The 21,021-nt window shown below is 59.3% G+C and overlaps 1 protein-coding gene across 1 annotated transcript; it reads left to right on the top strand.

Moving 5' to 3' along the window:
* Positions 1-4,000: 4,000 nt before the first annotated feature.
* LRRC15 (leucine rich repeat containing 15) lies at positions 4,001-16,747 on the top strand. Its single transcript, XM_078389002.1, has 3 exons — positions 4,001-4,216; positions 8,136-9,949; positions 14,315-16,747. The coding sequence occupies exons 2-3, from the start codon at positions 8,141-8,143 to the stop codon at positions 16,049-16,051; spliced, it is 3,546 nt and encodes a 1,181-aa protein (XP_078245128.1). The 5' UTR covers positions 4,001-4,216; positions 8,136-8,140; the 3' UTR covers positions 16,052-16,747.
* Positions 16,748-21,021: the final 4,274 nt, after the last annotated feature.

The raw sequence follows: 21,021 nt of genomic DNA on the forward strand, positions 1-21,021 counted from the left end.
TGAGATTGGGCAGGAAGGAAGCAGTTTGGATGCTTCTCCTCCTCCTGCCTTCCCCACCTTTCCAGTCGCTCAGTCCCCATGATTCTGCGTTGCTGTTCTGCGTCCTCAAGTCCCTCCTGACATGCGGTGGTGCGATGAGTGAATGCTCTGAGCCTCCGAGCGCTCTTGTCCTGAACGGCCTTGCTCAGGTCTTTTCAATCCAAGGCCAGGGGTTCCTTTATGGAGCCCATCCCTCTCAGGTCCAGCCTTCCTCTTTCCCTGCCCCCCCCCGGTCCACTTTTCCCAGCGCGACGGTCTTTTCCAGTCAGTCTTTTCCCCTTGTGCCCCAAAAGTAGGACAGCAACCGTTCGGTCCTTTTTGCTTCAGAAGAGGGTTCAGGCTCGATTTGATTTTGGACACACTTGGTTTTTTCCCCCCTTATTGTTTTTACCTCCTGTTGCCAAGTTGCCTCTGACTTTAGGGTGACCCTGTGAATGAGGGATGCCCAGGATGTCCTGCCTGCCAGAGGACCTGCTGAGGTCCTGTAAATTCAAGCCTGTGGCTTCTTTCAGAGAGTCGGGCTTCCTCTTTTTCCTGCTGCCTTCAGCTTTTCCCAGCGTGATTGTCTTTTTCCAGAGAATCCTGCCTTCTCATGATGTGTGCAAAGGAGGGCACCTTCTGCCTCCAAATTTTTATCTGCAGAGAGAGTTCAGGCTTGATTTGCTCCGGGACCCACTTGTTTGTCTTTCTGGCAGTCTAGGGTTATCCGCAGAGCTTTCGCCCAGCACCACTTTTCGAACAAATCAACGTTTTCCCCTGTCAGCTTTCTTCGCTGTCCAGCTTCCACACCCATACATGGTGATTGGAATTGTAAGAGTACAGATGATCTTGGTGTTAGTCCCCAGTGACCCATCCTTGCCCTTGATGATCTTTCTAACTCCTTCATTGCTGCCCTTTCTAGTCTCAGACTTCGGATTTATTGACTGCCATCTGCTTTTGTACTGACTGAACCAAAGTATACAAAACCTTTAGTAACTTCAGTTTCTTCCTTGTCAACTTCAAAGTTGTGTAGTTCTTAACTGTAGTCCTGCTTTGGCACTTTCTTCTTTCATTTCCACCAAAAGCTGTTTCAAGTCATTGCTGCTGTCTGCTAGTAAGAGGGTGTCCCCTGCATATCTTAAATTACTGACATTTCTTCCACCAGTGTTCACTCCTGTTTAATCTGAATCTAGACCAGATTTAGAGATGATATGTTCTGTCTATAGACTGAGCAGACAGGGCGATAAAATGCATCCTTATCTGATGCCTTTCCTTATAGGAAACCTTCCTGTTTCTCCATGTTCTCTCCTGATGGTAGTTTCTTATCCACGATACAAGTTCTGCATCAGGACAATCAAATGTCGAGGCACACCCATTTCTTTTCAGAACAACCCTTGGTTGCTCATGATCTACAACGTCAAAGGCGTCAAAGGCGTTGCTGTGGTCTATAAAGCACAGACTGATCTTTTTCTGAAGTTCTTCTTGGTCAATTGAGTTTAATAATGCAACCTCTTTCTCTAGGTGAACTATAAATTAATCAGAAATATTGTTTAGATTATATTTTGGCACTAGGATTCTTTTAGAGCTCTTTTTATGCTTTGCTGTTGTATTACTACAGTCTGTGCCTAGTCTTATTTTGGCAGAGAGAATACAGAGAGAATGTTGTTGATCATCAGCTGAATATGAGCCAAAATGATGAAGTAGCTGCAAAAAAGTCAAATGCTATTTTAGGATGCACTAACAAAAGCACAGTCTTCAAATCATGAGGGGTACTATTTCCCCTCTATTTGGCACTGGTTAGGCCTCATCTATACATGGGACAGGAAGCAACAGTTAGAACTGGATACAGAAAAATGGATTGGTTCAAAATTGGGAAAGGAGTACGACAAGGCTGTATATTGTCTCCCTGCTTATTTAACTTATATGCAGAATGCATGATGCGAAAGGCCGGACTGGAAGAATCCCAAACTGGAATTAAGATTGCCGGAAGAAATATCAACAACCTCAGATATGCAGATGATACCACTCTGATGGCAGAAAGTGAGGAGGAATTAAGGAACCTTGTAATGAGGGTGAAAGAGGAGAGCGCAAAAAATGGTCTGAAGCTCAACATCAAAAAAACTAAGATCATGGCCACTGCTCCCATCACCTCCTGGGAAATAGAAGGGGAAGATATGGAGGTAGTGACAGATTTTACTTTCTTGGGCTCCATGATCACTGCAGATCGTGACAGCAGCCCTGAAATTAAAAGACGCCTTCTTCTTGGGAGGAAAGCGATGACAAACCTCGACAGCATCTTAAAAAGCAGACACATCACCTTGCCAACAAAAGTATGCATAGTCAAAGCTATGGTTTTTCCTGTAGTGATGTACGGAAGTGACTCCTGGACCATAAAGAAAGCTGACCGCCGAAGAATTGATGCTTTTGAATTGCGGTGCTGGAGGAGACTCTTGAGAATCCCCTGGACTGCAAGGAGAACAAACCTATCCATTCTGAAGGACATCAACCCTAAGTGCTCACTGGAAGGACAGATCCTGAAGCTGAGGCTCCAGTACTTTGGCCATCTAATGAGAAGAGAAGACTCCCTGGAAAAGCCCCTGATGTTGGGAAAGTGTGAGGGCAGGAGGAGAAGGGGATGACAGAGGATGAGATGGTTGGACAGCGTCATCGAAGCGACCAACATGAATGTGGCCCAACTCTGGGAGGCAGTGGAAGACAGGACGGCCTGGCGTGCTCTGGTCCATGGGGTCACGAAGAGTCGGACATGACTAAACGACTAAACAACAAACAACAAAAACAGGCCTCATCTAGAGTGTTATGTCCAGTTCTGGACTCTTCACTTTAAAAAGTATGCCACCAAACTGGAGCAAGTTCAAAGGAGGGCAACAAGGAGGATCAGGGAAACTACGCCCTAGGAGGAAAGGCTGAAAGAACTGGGCCTGTTTAGCCTTGAGAAAAGAAGGCAGAAGTGAGATAGGACAGCACTCTTCAAATCCTTGAAAGGCTGTCCTACAGAGGAGGCGCTGGTTCTGTTCCCCATCAGCCAAGAGGGCAGGACACCTAAGAATGGACTTGAGCCACAGAAAGCCAGATATCGGTTGAATATCAGGAAAAACGTCCTAAGTGTTAGAGCAGTGTGACGATGGAGCCACTGACCTCAGGGGGAGGCGGTGCCTGCTCCCACGCTGGAGGCCTTCAAACAAAATATTGGACCACCCTCTGTCAGATCTTCTTCGATTTGTGTCCCTGCCTTGAGCAGGGGGTTGGACTGGATGGGCTTAAAGGCCCCTTTCCAACTCCCTTATTCTATGACTCTTTGCTTCTACTGCTGCTGACCAGTGGCTGCCCTCCAGACGTTTCTCCTTCCTCAGGCAAAAAAGGGACTTTGCATTTTGATGTAGATCGATGCCCCCCCTCCCACCACTGAGATTCCTAACGACTGGCAACTCTTGGTCTAAGAAGATCGGAGGGACCTTTCCATCCCCAAAAGGAGCGTCTGAGGGGGGGGGGTGGCCTCGTTTTGGGAACTTGCAATCCTCCAGCTTCGGGGAGACCCAACGCTAGCTGAGGTGGCTGGTTTTTCTGCTGCAGCCCATCCTTGCCTTCTAGCCATTCTGGGAAGGCTGGGCAAAAAGGAAAGGAAGGGAAAGGCCCAAGTCCTGTCCAGCCCATCCCTGCCAGGGTGACATGGACCTCCTGGGGTCCCCGGGAGGGGGGAAGCCCGCGCGTGGCAACTGCGCCCACCCCGGGTCTTGAGCCGCCGGCCGAGAGAACCAGAGGGCTCTCCCCTAACCCCACCTCCCGCTTCCATGGGGCTCCGAAGAGGGAGGGAGGGAGGGAGGGAGGGAGGGAGGTCCCGCTGCGGCGGCCGAGGCGTGGGATCCAGAGCGGCCGCCTCTGTCCAGCCCCGCAACCCTTCGCAGCAAACGCTCCCCCCCCTTCCCGGGCTCTTCCTTTCTCGGATCTAGGCGGGTGACTCCGGACCCGTGACGAGCTCCCCCGGCGCTGATTCATTGGCTTGGGCCGTTTAAATACCGGGGGAGCAAAAGGAGCGGCTGAACCGGAGCTCCGGCAGCCGAAGCGGTCCCAGGAGGAGGCGCCGCAGGAGCCAGCCGCCCAGCCCGCGGAGAAGCGCGCTCTGCCCCGCTGGCGTTCCTGGGCATCCCGGCTGCTCCCGCGACCCACCGCGCCCCGTCCGGTAAGGCTAGCCTTTGGTTCAGGGCCGGCTTTCGCGGCGTCCTCCTCCGCCCGGGGGGGCCGGGTCTCCCTCCTCCCAGGGCTCCTGCTCAGCCGGTGGGTTTCCCCCACCCCAACTCCCAAGATGAAAGGTGGGGCGCAGGAGGATGGGCGAGGGCTCAGGGTGGGTGGGAGGAGAGCGCCCTCAGAGCGGCTGCTGGAGCCGGAACAGCTCCCGGGCTCCCGTCGCGTCGCGCAAAGGGACGGAGCGCACACCCACAGAGCCGGGCAAGGAACGCCAGGAGCGCCATTTCCCCCCCCCCCCGCCAGGAGGGCGCGGACGGGGAGGCGGCGGCGGCTGTTTCGGGGACAGCCTGTGCGCCTGTGTCCTGTGCGCGCGGGGGGCGAGGACCCCGGGACGCCCCGGTCGGTGGGCTTCTCCCAGGCCTGCCCGCACACAGGGTCCTCTTCTCAGCTGGTCTCCCCGCGACCCCACCCGAGTCGAGCCTCCCTTCCCAAGCAGAAAACCCTTGAAGCTCCTCCGACGTGCCCCTCCTCTGTCAACAAGGGGGAGGGGGGCGGCGGGCGAACGGCTTCCATGCGTCCGGCGCAAGGCTGGCCCCGCGTCGGGAGCCCAGCAGCATCTTCTCTTCGGAGGCCGGCGCCGTCGGAGGCCCAACTGGGCCAGGATCCTGCCTCCGGAGTGTGGAAAGGCTGATACCGAAAGCGGCTCAAAAGGAGCCTCCCATCTCTATGTGGGGCTGCTGTTTGGTGGCTTACCAGCCCCCAAGTGAGAAAGGGGTGCAGCTGAATCACCCTGCTGAGAAGTCTGGCTTCAACCCCCTCAGCTGCAGCTGTGAGGGAGAAGGCACTCTGGGCATGCTCAGAGGCTCCCTTGTCCGAGTTGCCAGGGCACTGCAGGGATGGAAAGGCCTGAGCGACTGGTGACCCGGGAGGTGGGGGCCACGGCCAGCAAAGGGGCGGAGATGCTTCGGGCACATCCAGCCCACACCTGTGATGGTGGCGCCAGTCTGCGTGGAGGAGCCGTGCCGCCCCCCCCCCGGCAAGAGTGGGGGCCTGGATGGGGAGGAACCCCTCCTCTGCCAGCTTCTCTGCGCCAGGGCCTCCCCCCCCCTCCCGTAGGGACTGGGTTCTCTCCGCCTGCGGGGCTGCGGCTGGTGGCCCAACAGCTCCGGGGCCCTGGCTCCTGACTGGGCGGCCCCAGTGGGTCAAGACAGGCCCTGACCGGCAGCTCTGGCCTGGCCGGCCGTGAATGGGCTGCCGGCAGTCTCGGCCTCCGCCGCCCTGGCCCTCCGCCAGAGTCTAGGGTTCGGGGCTGCATCCAGAGCCGGGTTTGGCAGCTCGCAGCCCCTGCAGCCACAAAACGGTGTGACAGAGTTTCCATCCAGGCTGCGGCTAACCCATCATCATTCCATTTTGTGCAGGCAGGGTGCCCGTGGGCCTCACTCAGGCTGCCCGACGGCATGTGCGCACATGTGCACGTGCACACTCGCCCACTTGCTCACGCACACGCACCCCAGCAAGGCTTCCATGCGTCCGGCGCAAGGCTGTCCCCGCGTCGGGAGCCCATCAACACTCTGCTCAAGGTGGGAGGCCCCGTCTTTCTTCTGGGCAGGACAGGGCAGGACCCTCGCCCCCCACTGCATTTCCTTGGGCTGTTCCAGGGATAAGTCAAGGAGAAGTCCTTTCATGTGAGTGGGAGGGGCATCTCGGTGGCAGGCCAGCGGCTCCTCGTCTGTCCCTAGAGCATGGGCAGAGCACTGGAAGGCTGCCTCTCCCATCTCCCATCTTCACGTTCATTTCCTGCCCATTGAAGAGGGTCTCCTAGGGTTTCTCCCCACCTCGGTTTGCTACCTGTCAGGCTGAGTGTTTGCCTACCACCACCGTGCAGGGTTGCTGGGAGTGTGACGAACTTTGGGGGCACAGACTTCCTACTTGGGAAGGGCTGTTGATAACAGGCACAACGAGAGGAGCTTCGGGGGGGGGCACTGATGGGAGGAAGAGCTGCCAGAAACCCAGAGTGCCTTGAGAGGACCAAGCAAGCACAGCAGAGTGGCTTTGAGACAAACAAGGGGTGGTGGTGGAGAGGTGCGCAATCCAGAGCCAACCGGACAGAGAAGCTCCTGGGCCTGGACGCAGCTGGTGGGCTCCTGAGGGTCTCCAGTCTCCTTCTTTTGTCCCTTCCCAACCCCGCCCCCCAGAACACACACTCTTTCTCTCCCCCCCCACCCCACCTCACACTAACTCTTTCGAGAGAATACAGCTGGCCTCCCTCTGTCTTCGGCTCCCAGGATTCCAGTGTCTGACTCCAGGAGACCAGAAGGAAGCCCTCCCCCGACCCTCACCCCCCCCCCGAATCCAAATGCCAGTGGGCAGCCTGGAATGGCTGCTAATACTTGCGGTGGCTCCAGCCAGCCCGGAGGGGAGGAGGAGGAGGAGGAGGGACGGAGGGGAGGAAGGGGAGGGTGGCTGCTCCAAGGAGCTCTCCATGCGCTCTCCCAGCCCATGAAATCCATCCACCCCATGCTATAGTCTCTCTCTCTCTCTCTCTCTCTCTCTGTGTGTGTGTGTGTGTGCGTGCGTATGTGTAGGTAGGGGTACACTGGCTCAGGTGGCATGAAAGGAGTAGCCACGGGGGGGAGGGGAGGAGGAGGAGGAGGAGGAGGAGGAGGAGGAGAAGCAAGCACTCCCCATGGCCTGAGTTCTGAGTGTCAGTGCCTGGAGGGTGGAGAGAGGGAGGGAGGCTGTGTTCCCCATATACTGTAGCTCTCATGTGCACCCCATTGGGTCATTCGCTGGGTCTCAGACAATGAGTCCTGGGTTGGGGAGCCTATGGCCCCCTCCGTGATTCCCTTTTTCAGGGCTACTTTCCTCTTGGTATGGGAATAAGGAAGTTCACTCTCTGAGCACTTCAGCCTCCTGCAAGGTGTGCGCACAGGCACACACCTCTCTCTCTCTCTGCCTCTTGTGGCTGTGTTTGGGGTGTGTGTGCAAATGGCAGGAAACGTTGGCACAATAATCCATAATAAGTGGATATCAGTCGGGTCAGGGAAGTGAAGGAGCAGCCAAGGCTGACCATCGACGGGTTCCCCTCCGATCCATCGCCTGCCAGGGAGAGCAGAGGGGGCGACGCCTCCTGCCGTGGCCTTCTGGGACCAGGAAGAGACGCTGCTCCTCTAGCAGATCAGGGCAGGCAGAAATTCAGCAGACACCACTTTCCTCCTTACTGCACTTTTTGTGATGGTGAAATCGGGACCTGGTGGATTGCTGCCTGCCACAGACTGGTGGACTGCCCCATGCGGCCACTCTTCCTGTGACCCCCCCCCCGTCACATCCCAATAGATTGGAGGTGGAGTGGGACTAGGAAGCAAGGAGGCAGAGATGAAAGCAAGCCTGGAAGGAGGCTGGGGAGGGGTGGGGGGCACATGGACGTGACTGGGCTGTATGCGCGCGCCCATGCACTCATGCACGCAGCAGCACCCACTTCTGATGCGGCTCTGAAGGTTTGGCTTGCTGTTCCTTCCGGTCCTGAGCCTCTCCAGGTCCCAGGCAGGACTGCCCCATAAGGCACCGAGATCTCTGGGAGTGTGGGGCTCCCTGGAGCTGCCCTGGTTTCAAGACCAGGCGCAAGGACTCCCCCGCTGGTCCCTGCGGGCAAGGGTGCTTCCTTCTCGAGGGATGCGTGTGTGTATCCAGGTCCTCAAACCCTCTTCGCCCCTCCTGGCTCTTGCTCATCCATTAGGACTTGGCGCACCTGAGGGTCCTTGCTCCCTGGGGGGGGGGAGGGGGGAGGGAAGGAGGGAGGGAAGGAAGGAAGGAGCCTCTGTCAGCCTCCCAGAGGCCACCTTCGCGACAGAGGAACGTCCCGAGGGAGAGCCGCTTCCTCCCTGTTTCATACTCCTGTTTCGCTTTGCCTGCAGGCCCCATGGAGCTGCCCGGCGGCGGCGGCGGCGGCTACGGCTGCGCTGCCTTGTTCCTCTTTCTCCTCCTCCTCCTGGGCTCCTCGCCCCTTGGCCCGGTGTGGGGCCAGTGCCCCGAGGGGTGTTCCTGCTCTCCGTCCGCCCAGGTGGAGTGCTCGGGCCCCGAGATCACGGAGATGCCGCGCCCCTTGCCCAGCCACGCCATGAGCCTCCAGGTCCTCAGCACGCAGGTGGCCGAGCTGAGGGAAGCGGCCTTTGGGAACGCCTCGGCCCTCATCGCCCTGCGGATGGAGAAGAACAGCCTGTCCCGCCTCAGCCCCGGCGCCTTCCTCCACCTGGCCTCGCTGCGCTACCTCAGCCTGTCCAGCAACAAGATCCGGGAGCTGCCCCCGGAGGTGTTCCGGGCCCTGCCCAGGCTGGAGTCCCTCCTGCTGTCGGGGAACCAGCTCTCCCGCCTCCACCCGGCTCACTTCGCCCAGCTGAGCAACCTCAAGGAGCTCCAGCTTCAGGGGAACGAGCTGCAGAGCATCCCGCCGGGGACCTTCGACCCGCTGGCCTCCCTCCTCAAGCTCAACCTGGCCAAGAACCGCCTGGCCCGCCTCCCTCCCCGCCTGTTCGGGCCGCTGCGGCGCCTCCAGGTGCTGAGGCTGTACGAGAACCAGCTGGCCGAGGTGCCCCCGCGAGCCTTCGAAGCCCTCCCGGCCCTGCAGGAGCTGGGGCTGTACCACAACCGGCTCCGCCGGCTCCCCGCCGGCCTCTTCTCCGCCAACCGCCAGCTGCAGAAGCTCTTCCTGTCCCACAACCGGCTGGAGGCGCTTCCCGAGGGCCTCCTCCTGGACCTGCCGGAGCTCTCCCGGCTGTCGCTCTTCGGGAACGCCCTGCAGGCGCTGCTCCCCGGGACCTTCGGGCCCCTGCCCAAGCTGAGGGAGCTGTGGCTGTACGACAACCTCCTGACCACGCTGCCCGGCCACGTCTTCGCCAACCTGACCGAGCTGCAGCTGCTGGTCCTGAGCAGGAACCGGCTCCACGCCCTCGCCCCGTCTGCCTTGGCTGGCCTGCGGGCGCTGCGGGAGGTGTCCCTGCACTCCAACCAGCTCTCCACGCTGGACGAGGAGACCTTCCGTGGCCTGGCCCAGCTGCAGAACGTCTCCCTGCAGAACAACCGGCTCGGCGCCTTGCCCGGAGGCCTCTTCCAAAAGGCGCCCAACCTGGGCACGATTCACCTGCAGAACAACTCGCTGGAGACCCTCCCGGCCGGGATCTTCAACCGGCTGCCCCACCTGCACGAGGTCAAGCTGCAGGACAACCCCTGGCGATGCGACGCCGCCCTCCTGGCCCTCACGCGGTGGCTGCAGGCCAACCGGCCCCGCCTGGGGGGCAGCACCCCCGTTTGCGACCAGCCTCCCTCGGTGCGGGGGCGGCCCCTTTGGGAGCTCGCGGACGAGGACCTTGACCTCCCCTCCTCCTCCTCCTCCTCCTACAGCACGGACCGAGCCACTCCCACCCCGGGCCAGACGGAGATTCCCTCCCAGGAGGAGAGCCACCGGCTTGAGACCGTTCAGCCCACCTCGGCTCAGCCGCCCCTGGATCACGAACCGGGCAGTGCAGAGACCGCCTCGGAATCCCTGGGACCTGCCACGGACCTCCCCGGGCCCGGGACGAGCCAAGCCGAGGGGGGGATTTGGGGCCTGACGCGCACCCAGACGGGGGTGGTGGTCACCTGCCTTGTGGTGGGCTGCGCCTTGCTCCTGGGGTCGGTGGTGGCCCTGGCCCTCTACGGCTGCCGGAGGAAGGCTCTGGCTGATGGCAAAGCTTAGAAGGAGGCTCAGGAGAGCAGGGGGGTGGGTGGGTGGGGGTCTCTGGCCCCGGCCAGGCAGGGCAGCGCCGCAGGGTGAGGCCAGACTCCCCGCCTCTTCCCAGCAGCCACCCTCTATCCTCACTCGCTGGGGCCCCTTCTGGAGGAGGGCGTCCCCTCTCAACACCTCTCTGCCTGGTGGCGGGCACGAAAGGGGGGAAGACCCACCTCCTCCTGGTGCTGCCACCAGGCCTCTCTCTGCCTTGTCCAGGCGGGAGGGGGGCCCCCAGAGGTTCTTTCTCCGAGGCGGTGGCATTTCCCCTGGCCCCTGGCCACCCCTTGGCCTCCCTTTGGGGCCGAAGGAAGAACCCAGCCTCTGGGTGGTGGTGGTGGTGGGAGAAGGACCAGGGCGATTTGGGGTTCAGGAGGCGGAGAGGAGGGGAGGGACAGGCCTGGAAACAGGCGGCGAGGACCGCCCGCCCTGCCCGCCGCTTTCTCCCTCTTTCTAAGCATCCCGAGCGAGCGTCCTCGGCTCCTCCTCCCGGGGCTTCATGGCTAGACCTTTCACCACCTCAGTGGCTCTCCTGTAGACACTGTCCGTCTCCTCCACGTCGGTATTAAAAGGCCGGTGCGGGGAAATAACATCCGAGAAATGGCAGGAAGAAGTTGATGACGCCGAGATTCCCCCCGCACTTCTGGTGCCGCCGCGGTTTAGCCCCTGTGGCAGGACAGTCCTCGCGGCATGACGCGGAAATTCAGGATTTCAGCGTCCCGTCCCCACCACCACCATCGCCACTACCGGCCGGGTGCCGCCGAGGCTCTTCAGTAAACAGAAAGGCAGGGAGGGGAATTGGGGGGGGGAAGGGAAGGGACTCCAGTCGTTCAGCAAGGCCTCGTTTTGCGGCTGGGCGTCACTGCCTGGAGGGGCTCCCTCTTTAGATGTCATGCCTTCTCTGACTCCAGAATGCCTCTCACGCCACACACTGGTGGTAGGAATGGTGGCCAAATGGGTTCACAACAGCCCTGCAATGTAGTCCTTAGTCAACCCTGCAGGAGAGAACTGGGTCAGTTTAGACTCCTGCCCCCCCCCTTCCCCAGATTCATGACAGACAACCTCCTTCAGGCTTCAGCGGAGTGCAGTTGCCTCGCCAGGCCTCCTTTCAGCTCAAATCACACCCATGTGCGAAGGAAAACCCAAGCTCTCAGGGGGACAGAGTTTTCAAAATCCCCTTTCCACGCGTGTTGGCGCTGGTGAGAGAGAGGAGGGGGCAGGCAGCCTCTTTGCAGTTTGGCCACTCTGGAGTGGCCATGGGGGTGCAGCGTTGGTCTCCCCCCCCCCAGGCAGAGCGAGGAGTGCAGACATGGTGGCCTCTTCATTACAAGGGTGGATCAAAGCAAATCTGGGGGCAACCCCCCCATAGCCAGGCCCCCTTTGCGAAGCCAAGCCCTAGGACTGGAGGAGGGGGTTTCATCTCCCCTCGGAGGATGTGAAACCCTGGGAGCCGAGTGGGCGGGCCTCGAGGAGCAAGAGGGGCGCAGGCGAGCGGTCAGGGTTGATTAGAGGTTAGAGGATTCTGCAGCAAAGCCAAAACGGGTTGGTTTTTTTTTTTGGGGGGGAGGAGGGTGCTAGTCCTGAAGAGCTGGTGGACAATGAAGCGAACCAGTTCCCCTAACCCTTGCCTGGAGGGCCGGAGGGCACAGCTGCTGCCCCAATCCTGGCAGGGAAACCGTCACATGCAGCAAAATCATAGGGCCACCATCCAGGTTCTGACCCCTTGGGTATCTTTTTAAAGGCGTTTGAACCTGTGGAACCTCTCTGCCACTGGACATTGTTAAGAGCAAGCCTATGAAAGGGAGGGCCAGCCCATCTGGATGAGGGTCGCCCATCCCATTTGCAAATATCTCTTACCACCACAAATGTCCTCCTCACGTTTAGTCAGAACCTCCTTTCTTCTCCTGTGGATCCGTTTGTTCAAACCTTCTTGCCTCTGGATCAGGGGGAAGGACGGCCGCTCTGCTATCCGCGGCCCTCCTCGGTTGTGTGTGTGGATGCTTGGAACGAGACCCAGTTCCATCTACTTGGGATAGTAAAGGATAGGATTGAAAACAGACATGACTGGAGGGTGCCTCTGCATTTGGAAGGGGGCCAGTTCTGCCCTCCACTCTTCAGAAAGAAGAGAAATGTGTAGATAGATGGATCGATCAATCAATCAGATTAGATTTAGATTAGGAATCCTTCAGTCTCGAGAGACTATGGTAACGTGCTCTGAACAGAGGTCTTAGAAAAAGATCCATTGTGGCTGAGAAGGCCAATTCGAGAGTGACAATGATCCCTTCCACACTGGAGACAAATCCAAAATCTGTGCCCTGTCCATCTCCCTGGTTTTGCTCCTTCCGGGACTGCCTCTTTGCCTCAGCCTGCTGGACAAGGGTCTCTTCAAATTGGGAGAGGCCCTGATGCACTGCCTACCTCCAGGCTGAGCGCTCAGATGTCAAGTTTTCCCATCTGTTGAGGTCCATTCCTAAGGCCTTCAGATCCCTCTTGCGGATCTCCTTGTATCGCAGCGATGGTCTCCCTCCCTCCCTCCCTCAATCAATCAATCAATGGCAAAACAGTCAGGAGGTGTGTGTGTGTGTGTGTGTTGGAAATTAAAAAGGATTTGGGAATGTCAGATTTATTAGCATGAGGGCATATGGGGCTTTCCTAGCTGGGCAAAAATTCCACAGTTGATGAGCAGGGTTGGTTATTGTTCCTCCTGAAACGGACTGGGGGGGGGCTTGCCCTTATCTATGTCTACCCAGCGCTGAAAAACGTCATGGCTTTGAAAAGCAACCTTAATAAATAATTCTTACACATCCACTTCCTCGCTTCAGCTTTGCTGCCTTATTTTTGAAGCTCGCTGAGAAGGCTGACCGGAAGCAAAGCCCTTTCTCTGAAGCGCCTGTCGCCGCAAACTCTTCCTCCCACCCCGTGGCCCTGGAAAAGAGCCCCACTCAAGTGGGGGGGGGGGGTTCGGCTCCCTCCGGACCGGCCCTTGTCGAGGCTGGTCTTCCTCGTTCAGACTGAAGCCTCAGCCGTATTTGAACAACATAAGCAAATCCACCACGTGCGGAGGGGTCCGCCCTAGTCCTTCTCTCCCCTCACCCTGGTTTCTCTGCCCTCCGACACGTGGGAAACCCGTTTCCTGACACAGCGGAGGGGGACTCCCCCCCCCCAGAGCAAAGCCCTTCCTTGTCAGACCTGGCCGCTTTCCTGGGCGTGGGGGAAGGACAGGCCAGGAGCGTTTGCCCTCGGAGTCTCCCTGAACGGTAAGCGCTGAAGGGCTTGGCGAGGAGCTGGTGTAGGACGGGGGTGGGTGGGTGTCAGCCAAGAGAAGGCGCCTCCGCCCACGCTCTGTGCAAAGCAGAGCAGCAGGGGTTGGGGGGGGGCGTCTGTTTTCTGGTCCGATCAAGGACCCTGGGTGGATCCATCTGGGCGAAGACTAGGGTCCTCCGGCGGTCCAAAGGCTCTCTCTCTCTCTCTCTCTCTCTCTCTCTCTCTCTCTCTCTCTCTGTGTGTGTGTGTGTGTCTGCTCCTGCGAGTTGATGGCAAGGGGGCCCCTGACCATCAGGAGGTGCCCACCCACCGCTGCCTGGAGCGGCTCCCCCCCCCACGGAACAGCTGCAGGTGTTATGGGGAAACTTCTGGCCCTTGCGGGCGCAGGTGCGTGTGTGCGTGCTGAGAGGCTAATGGCCTCCTCCTCCCCCTGCTTCCGGGGGGGGCGAGCCTTTACCTAGAATTGCTGGGAACGCAGGACGTGCCCTCAGATAAGCAAGAACCGGCCGGTCAGTCACTTCAGCCGGGTCGGTCAGTGACTCCACACTTTGCCTGGCAAACCCCACCGAGCGAGGGGGCCTCGGTGCCACCTGGAGGGCGAGGACTCTCTGCGGGTGCCCAGCTACACGGTAGGTGGAGCGCCCCTCGGGAACCCCAGAGCGTGGGGAGCCGGGAAGCCCAGCCAGGCGGCGGTTCCTTCCCGGAGCCCAGCGGGATCTGTCGCCAGGAGGGAGCGGTCACCAAGGCCTGCGAGCAAGCGGAGACCCCCCCTCCAAGTGGTTCTCCTGTGGGTGCAGAATTAAGCCCCGGAACCAGCTGGGGTGTGGGGGGGTTCCTCTCCCAGGCTCCGTAGCCACTGGGCCAGGCTTGGGGACGGGAAATGGGGCACCGCGACTCTTAGGCACGGAGGAGGGATGCGCCTTCCTCCGACCTTAGCTGGCACTGCCAACTGGGTTTAGTGATTCCCCCCCCCCCAACCGGAGAGGCTTCTGCCGTCTTTCTTCCCTTCTGCCTTCTTTGCTGCTCCTGGGTCTCCCTCCCTGACGGGCTCCTCTGCCCTCCCTCCAGGTCAGGGCAATGGGCAGGGAGCCCCCGAGCCTCCTCCTTCTGCGGCTGCTGCTGCTCCTCCTGCTGTTGGGGCTCTCCGCCCTCCTCTCTCCGCTCGGCAGCCCGGCCTGGTCCTGCCCAGCTCTGTGCCAGTGCTTTGGGAACACCACCGCCTTCTGCTCCGAGGAATGCCCGTCGGAGCTGCCATACGGGATCGTCCCCAACGCCAGCCGGCTGCTTTTTGAGGAGACGCCGGGGGGCTCCATCCTGAGCGGGGCATTCGCCAACCTCACTGGGCTCCGCAAGCTCGCCTTCTATTGCACCGCCCTCCGGTCTTTGGGCAAGGCCGCGTTCGAGAGGCTGCCGGAGCTGAGAGAGCTGGACATCTCCGTCAGCCAGCTGACCGCCCTGACCAGCGACCACTTGGTGGGCTTGGGCCACCTTAGCAAGCTGTCCGTCCAGTTCAGCCTCCTCGAGAGCCTGGAGGCGGGACTCTTCCAGCACACGGCAAGCCTTCGAGCCCTCCACCTGGAAGGGAACAAGATCTGCTCTCTGCCCGCCACCCTTTTCCACCCCGTGGGGCAGCTGGAGTCTCTCTCTCTGTCCGGGAACTGCCTGGCCGAGCTGCCGGGGAGGGTCTTTGAGGCCCTGACTCTCCTGCGGGCGCTGAAGCTGAGCGACAACCACCTTGCGTCCCTCTCGCCGGGCGTCTTCCACTCCCTGAGCAGCCTCCGGGAGCTCTTCCTGGAGGGGAACGCCCTGGCCGAGCTGCCGGAGGGCCTGCTCTCTCCGCTGTCCCACCTGCGGCGTCTCCACCTGCAGCACAACCTCCTGGAGCGCCTGCCTCCGGCGCTCTTCTCCTCCCTCTCCTGCCTGGTCTTCTTGCAGCTGGACCACAACCACTTAGCGGAGCTGCCCGGGAGCCTCTTCCGGGGGACCCCGGGCCTCGTGGAGCTCTCCCTGGCTCACAACCGGCTGGAGAGCCTCCCCGAGGGGCTGCTGGGTGACCTGCCCAAGCTCTCCCTCCTGGTCCTGTCGCACAACCGGCTGAGCCACTTGCCCGCCGGGGCCTTCGCTGGCTCGCCTGCCCTCCGCAGGCTCTGGCTGAGCCACAACAACCTCAGCGCTCTGCCTCGGGAGGCGTTCGCCAACCTGACCCGCCTGGAGTTCTTAGACCTTGCCCACAACCAGCTGGCGGCTCTGCCGGAGGGCCTCTTCGACACCAACGAGGCCCTCTTCTTGGTGGCTCTGAAAGGCAACCCCTGGGCCTGTGACTGCCACCTGGGCTACCTGGCCCAGTGGCTGCAGGGCTCCGACCCCCTCGCCAATGCCCAAGCGTTGTGCAGGAGCCCGGCTCACCTGCGGGGCCTGAGCCTGCCAGGCGTGGAGCAGGAGCAGCTGGTTTGCCCCCGGCGCCCGCCTGGGTCGGCCCGCTGCCGGGCGGAGGGCCAGCAGGGTCCTGCTGGGGGGGAGCAGGGCGCCTCCTCCTCCTCCTCTCGGTGTGTTTACCAGGAGCCCGCGGGAGGCCTCCACCTCGCCTGCGACCGCCAGGCCTGCCACCAGCTCAGCCTGGGCCTTCCCCAAAGGGAGGGCACGCCGGGGGAAGGGCAGCATCTCCACGGGAACTGGAGCCTGGGCTCCGCCTGCGGGCCGCTGAGGCTCCAGGTCACGGTTGCGATCGAGAAGGAGACTCTCCCGGCGGGAGGAGGAGGAGGAGGAGAGGGCCCTCCCGGGCCAGCAGAGGAGGCGTCCCCCTGAGAGGGACCTTCGCGCAGGGGCCCCAGCGGAGCCAGGGGGGCGGGAGGGGCTCCGGAGGGCTGAGAGGCAGTTCCCCTGACAGGGTCCCTGAGGGGGGGGCGGGCACGGCCTCGCTGCCTCAGCTCCTCGGAAGGGAAACTGCCTTGTGGGCTTTTGCGCGCCACAAATTGGCGAAGTGGGCGGGGGGGAAGTGAGAGGCCTTTTTCAATACCTCCCCCGATCCCTGTCCCCGGGCAGGAATAAGCCTGTTGGGCCGCCAGCCGTGGGATTCCCTTCTGCCCAGTGGAAAGTGGCACGCGCTCCCTCTCCCTCTCCCCCCCCCCCGCTTCCGCCGCCTTCTAGGGCAGCATCCAGTCTGGAGGGACTCCCGTACGAAATGGCTTGGTGGGGGGTGACCGCAGGGCATCCCACCCACAGGGGCACCAACGTGGGGAAGTCCTGAATGTCCAGCTGCTCACTCCTGGGGACGGACTGACCAACGGCTAAGCAGGGGGGAGGAGCTGCCCTAACAAGGGGCGGGCGGGAGGGCGGAGGAAACCCTCTAAGCCCCCGAAGATGCTCTTTCATGAAAGCAGCCACAGCCCTTGATTTGAAACAGAAGACAGGAAGTAAATGAATGTAAGATGTGAGCGCTACAGTGGAGTAGATGGAAAAATGCAGTTAATTGGCAATAAACTATTCTGTGAGACAAACAAAGGACATTTGAAACATCTTAGCATCCCTGTGGATCGCCCACAAGCCTGCTCCTCCTGCCCTGGTTCCCATTACCCGCCCCACCAAGCCTCCTGTCGATCGCCTTGGGCTCTTAAGGGCTCCCCCTTCGCCATGGTTCCTAAACGCCTCGCCAGGGCAAAAGGGATCCCTCGGAACAGGGGAGGGGAACAATGGGCTTTTAAGGAGAGAGAGAGAGAGAAGCCCGAGGAGGCTGAGGGCGTCCTCGGCCTTGGGTGGGTGCAGCTCCACCAGGTGGGTTCTCTCCCCCCCCCCGGGGCTGCAAGCAGGCGCCTGGGTGTTCCCGCTGACCACCGGCTGGGTACCCTCCATTCTTACATGTCCATCCTTAGAGGACACCCACCCACGAGTCCCGTCAGAGGACTTGTCATCAGTTACCTCGGAAGAGAACCTTCGACTCTCCCACTGACCATTTCCTTTCAGCGCACCTTGTTCTGGTTTGGGAGCCGCTCGGTTTACATCTCGTGGCAGGTACCACGTAAGCGCAGACCACGCCTCGGGATGTCTTGCTTCCCACCCGACGTCGGGCCTGCCTAGACAGATGCGGGGTGGAGACCCGTCTTCGGCTCGCGGTGCCCACCTCCAGGCTCGACCCAAAGGGGGTTCCTCGCCCCCGGTTCCCACTCCGACCGACCCGCCTTGCCCCTTCCAGAGCGGCCCGCTCCTTCCTGGCACAGCGGAGGAGGGGGCTTCCCTTTCTTCGGCACAATTTGTTCCGTTGGGTTGCCTGGGGGGGGGGATGGATGGAGGGCGGGGATCCGAACCGAGCGGAGCGGCGGGGGTGGCGTCCTCCTTATCAGAGGTGACAAACCCACGACGAGGCAGGAGGTGGGTGGTGGCGTTAAAAGGGAGGACAGAGAAACCCCCTCCTCTATTTTTCTCCTCTTCTATTTTTAATATTTCCCTAACCGAGGGGCCAAGCTGAGAGGCACTGCCATTTCGAGGAGCCACTTCCTTTTTCGAAAAACGAACCCAGAAGAAAGGAAGGCGCAGCAGCATCCGGCGGAGGGGGGGGGGGCTGCCAGAAAAGGCGGGGGTGGTGGTGTCTGCTCTGCCAACTCCAGGGGCTCCAACCGCACCGGGCGCCGCAGCCCCGGCCAGGGAGAAAAGGGGGGGGGCTCCCCAACCTTTACCCCTAGGCTTTCCCCACAAGCCAGTACCGCCGCTGTGAGCTTTCCCTGCCTCCTCGTTACTCATGAGTAAACAGGGCAAACCTGCGAAACCTCACTCGCAATCCAAGAGTCCCTGCCAATCCTTCCCCAGGGAGAATAAATACCATCTGCGTGTGAAGGAAAGGAGTGAGAGATAAACCCGACCGCACTGAAATTCAGGAGGGCCCTTTGGGAGGCGCCCCCCCCCCCAATATCGCTCCAAATCCCCCCCCCACCGTCCGTCCGTCCGTCCGTCCTTCGGTCTGGAGGGGCCCCACTTGGTTGGGATGAATCCCCCCTTCCGCCAATCGCCGACGGCCTCTCACTGGCGCGCTTTTGCTGCCCTCTCGTGGCCATGACGCGGCACTGCCGCCACCTTCACGTCGTTCTTCGGACAGTTCTTCGCCCACAGACCGAGCTGCAGTTCTCTTTCGACCCGAGGACCGTTCCTGGCAGGCAGAGACGGGGTGTGTGTGTGTGTGTGTGTGTGTGTGTGTGTGTGTGTGTGTGTGTGTGTGTGTGTGTGTGTGTGTGTGTGTGTGTGTGTGTGTGTGTGTGTGTGTGTGTGTGTGTGTGTGTGTGTGTGTGTGTGTGTGTGTCTCCCAACCGAGAGAGGCGGGCTTTCGGTTGGCAAAGGCGCTCTGCTCCAGCCCTGGAGCTTTGCAGGATCCCAGTGCCCAGTCACAGAGGTGCATGGGGACACATCCACTGTCCTGCTGCTTGAGCCAGGAGGAGGCGTGCAGTGGACCCCCTTGCTGATGACGGACCAGCCCCCCCTTCAGAGACACAGGCTGGATGGGCAAGACCTCTGGAGGCTTGGAATGCTTGTCTCTGAGGGATGGTGGCGGGCCTTCCTTAGAGTATGTGGCCATCCCTGGCTGTCCAAAAACACCCCAGGTATCATTGTCCTCCTCCTCCTCCTCCTCCTCCTCCTCCTTTTTCTTTCTGGCATGTGTGATCACTGTGGTGGCCCAGAGAGGCAGTAGCGGGTGATGCTGAACCGAATCAGAGCATCATGAAGTTTGAAGGGGCCTATAAGGCCACTGAGTTCGAACCTCCTGTTCCTTAAAGTAATACAAACCCATCTGCCAGGTGATTATCTTAAGTTTTTCTTGAATGCCTCCAGTGCTGGAGCACTCACCAACTCCCGAGGTCACCGGTCCCGCTGTTGTACTGCTCTAACAGTTAGGAAGTCTCTCCTGATATTCAAACGAAATCTGGCTTCCTTGAGCCTATTGTTGCATGTTCTGCACTCTGGGATGACCGAGCCTGCCCGTCCTTTGTAGGACAGCCTTTCAAGGGTTTGAAGAAGAGTGCTATCCTATCTCCCCTCAGCCTTCTTTTCTTAAGGCTAAGCATGCCCCATTCTTTCAGTCTTTCCTCCTAGGGCTTGGGTTCCTGTCCCCTGATCATCCTTGTCACCAATTGGTCAGCATCCTTCTTGAAGTGCGGTGTGTGGAACTGGACACAGTCCTCAAAATGAGGCCTAACCAGTGCTGAAAAGAGGAGAACTAGCACCTCACAGGATTTGGAAGCTATCAATGCAGCCTAAAATAGCATTCACCTTTTTAATAGCCACATCACACTGTTGGCTCCTATTCAGCTTGTGATCTAAAATGGCTCTAATATTGTTTTCCATTGTAATACAGTACAGTATAGCTGAGCCAGGTATCCTGAACAGTATCTTGTAACTCTATGTTCCTTTTTCTGAGGTGCAGTACTTTGCACTTACCCTTGTTGAATTTCATTCTGTTGTTTTCTGTGCATCTAGATCATTTTGAATTTTGTTTCTGTCTTCCAGGGCATTAGCTATTCCACCTAATTTTGCATCGCCTGAAAATCTGATTAGCATTCCATGCACCTCCTGATCTCGGTCATTAATAAAAATGTTGAAGAGCACAAGACCCAGGACTGAGCCTTGGGGTACCCCTACTTGTGACCTCCTCCCAGTTGGAGAAGGAGCTATTAATCATCACCTTCTGAGTATGATTCTGTAGCCAATGGTGTTTCCACCTGACACTTGATTTATCCAGCCCACACCTAGTTAGTCTGTTAAACATGGGGCACTTTGTCAAAAACTCTTGCTGAAGTCAAGATCGACTATGTCTACAGCATTCCCATCATCTATCAGAGATTACCCAATCAAAAAACGAGATCAGATTAGTCTGGCAGGATTTGTTCTTGAGAAATCCATGTTGGCTTCTAGCTATTACTGCATTGTTTTCTAGGCTGACTAGTCTGTAGTTCCCAGGTTCTTCCTTTTCGCTGTTTTTGAAGATAGGGACAACATTAACCCTCCTCCTGTCATGTGGCACCTCATCCATTCACCATGATTTCAAGAAAAGAATGGACAGTAGTTCTGAGAGTTCTCCAGCCAGCTCCTTCCGTACTCTTTTGTTTTCCTTTGAAATCAAAAAGTCTAGTAGAACATGGTCCCTCTCGCCCAGAGTTCCCTTTACTGCCACTTCCTCCACCAAGTCATCTCTGTTGGTTTAGAATCCAGTCAAGGGCAGCGAGTCCTCTAGCTTCTTTCTCCACTTTTTGTAGGAGAAAATGATCAGCCACACAAGCCAGGAATTTCTTGGAAGGACCATCCTTGCCAGAATTTGCCTCCCAACAGATATCAGGGGAGCTGAATTGTGAATGCCCACAGCCACCTGGTTGCCCTAGGAGACGTTGAATGGGCCAAGTCAACTCAGGAGAGCCTTCCTGTCTTGTCCCAACCGAAGGCCCCCCCCCCCCACAGATGAGGAGCAATCCTTTGCCAGGCTCAATCATCCCTTGACGGGCGGCTCCGGAGGGTGTTCCCTGTTTTCCTCCTGGCTGTTGTTCTGCCTCCGGAGAAGGGGGGGGGAGGGAGGTCCTCTGCTTGCAACCCTGCCCTGCTGCCCTGTGGGTTGACCCCATCACGGGCCAGAGCTGCCAAGCTTCTCAGCATCAGCAGCCCACCTTCCTGGGCGCCAGGCTCTGCCACAACCCTCGCTGCCCATTATCTCACCAGGCAGACCTGAGGGAGCCGACCACGCCTGCCCACGGACTGGCTGTATGGGCCAGATCCTGGCCTCCCCCCTCCCTCAAGAGGGGATG

The sequence above is a fragment of the Pogona vitticeps genome, chromosome 3 (genome assembly GCF_051106095.1).
Source record: "Pogona vitticeps strain Pit_001003342236 chromosome 3, PviZW2.1, whole genome shotgun sequence".
Classification (NCBI taxonomy): domain Eukaryota; kingdom Metazoa; phylum Chordata; class Lepidosauria; order Squamata; family Agamidae; genus Pogona; species Pogona vitticeps.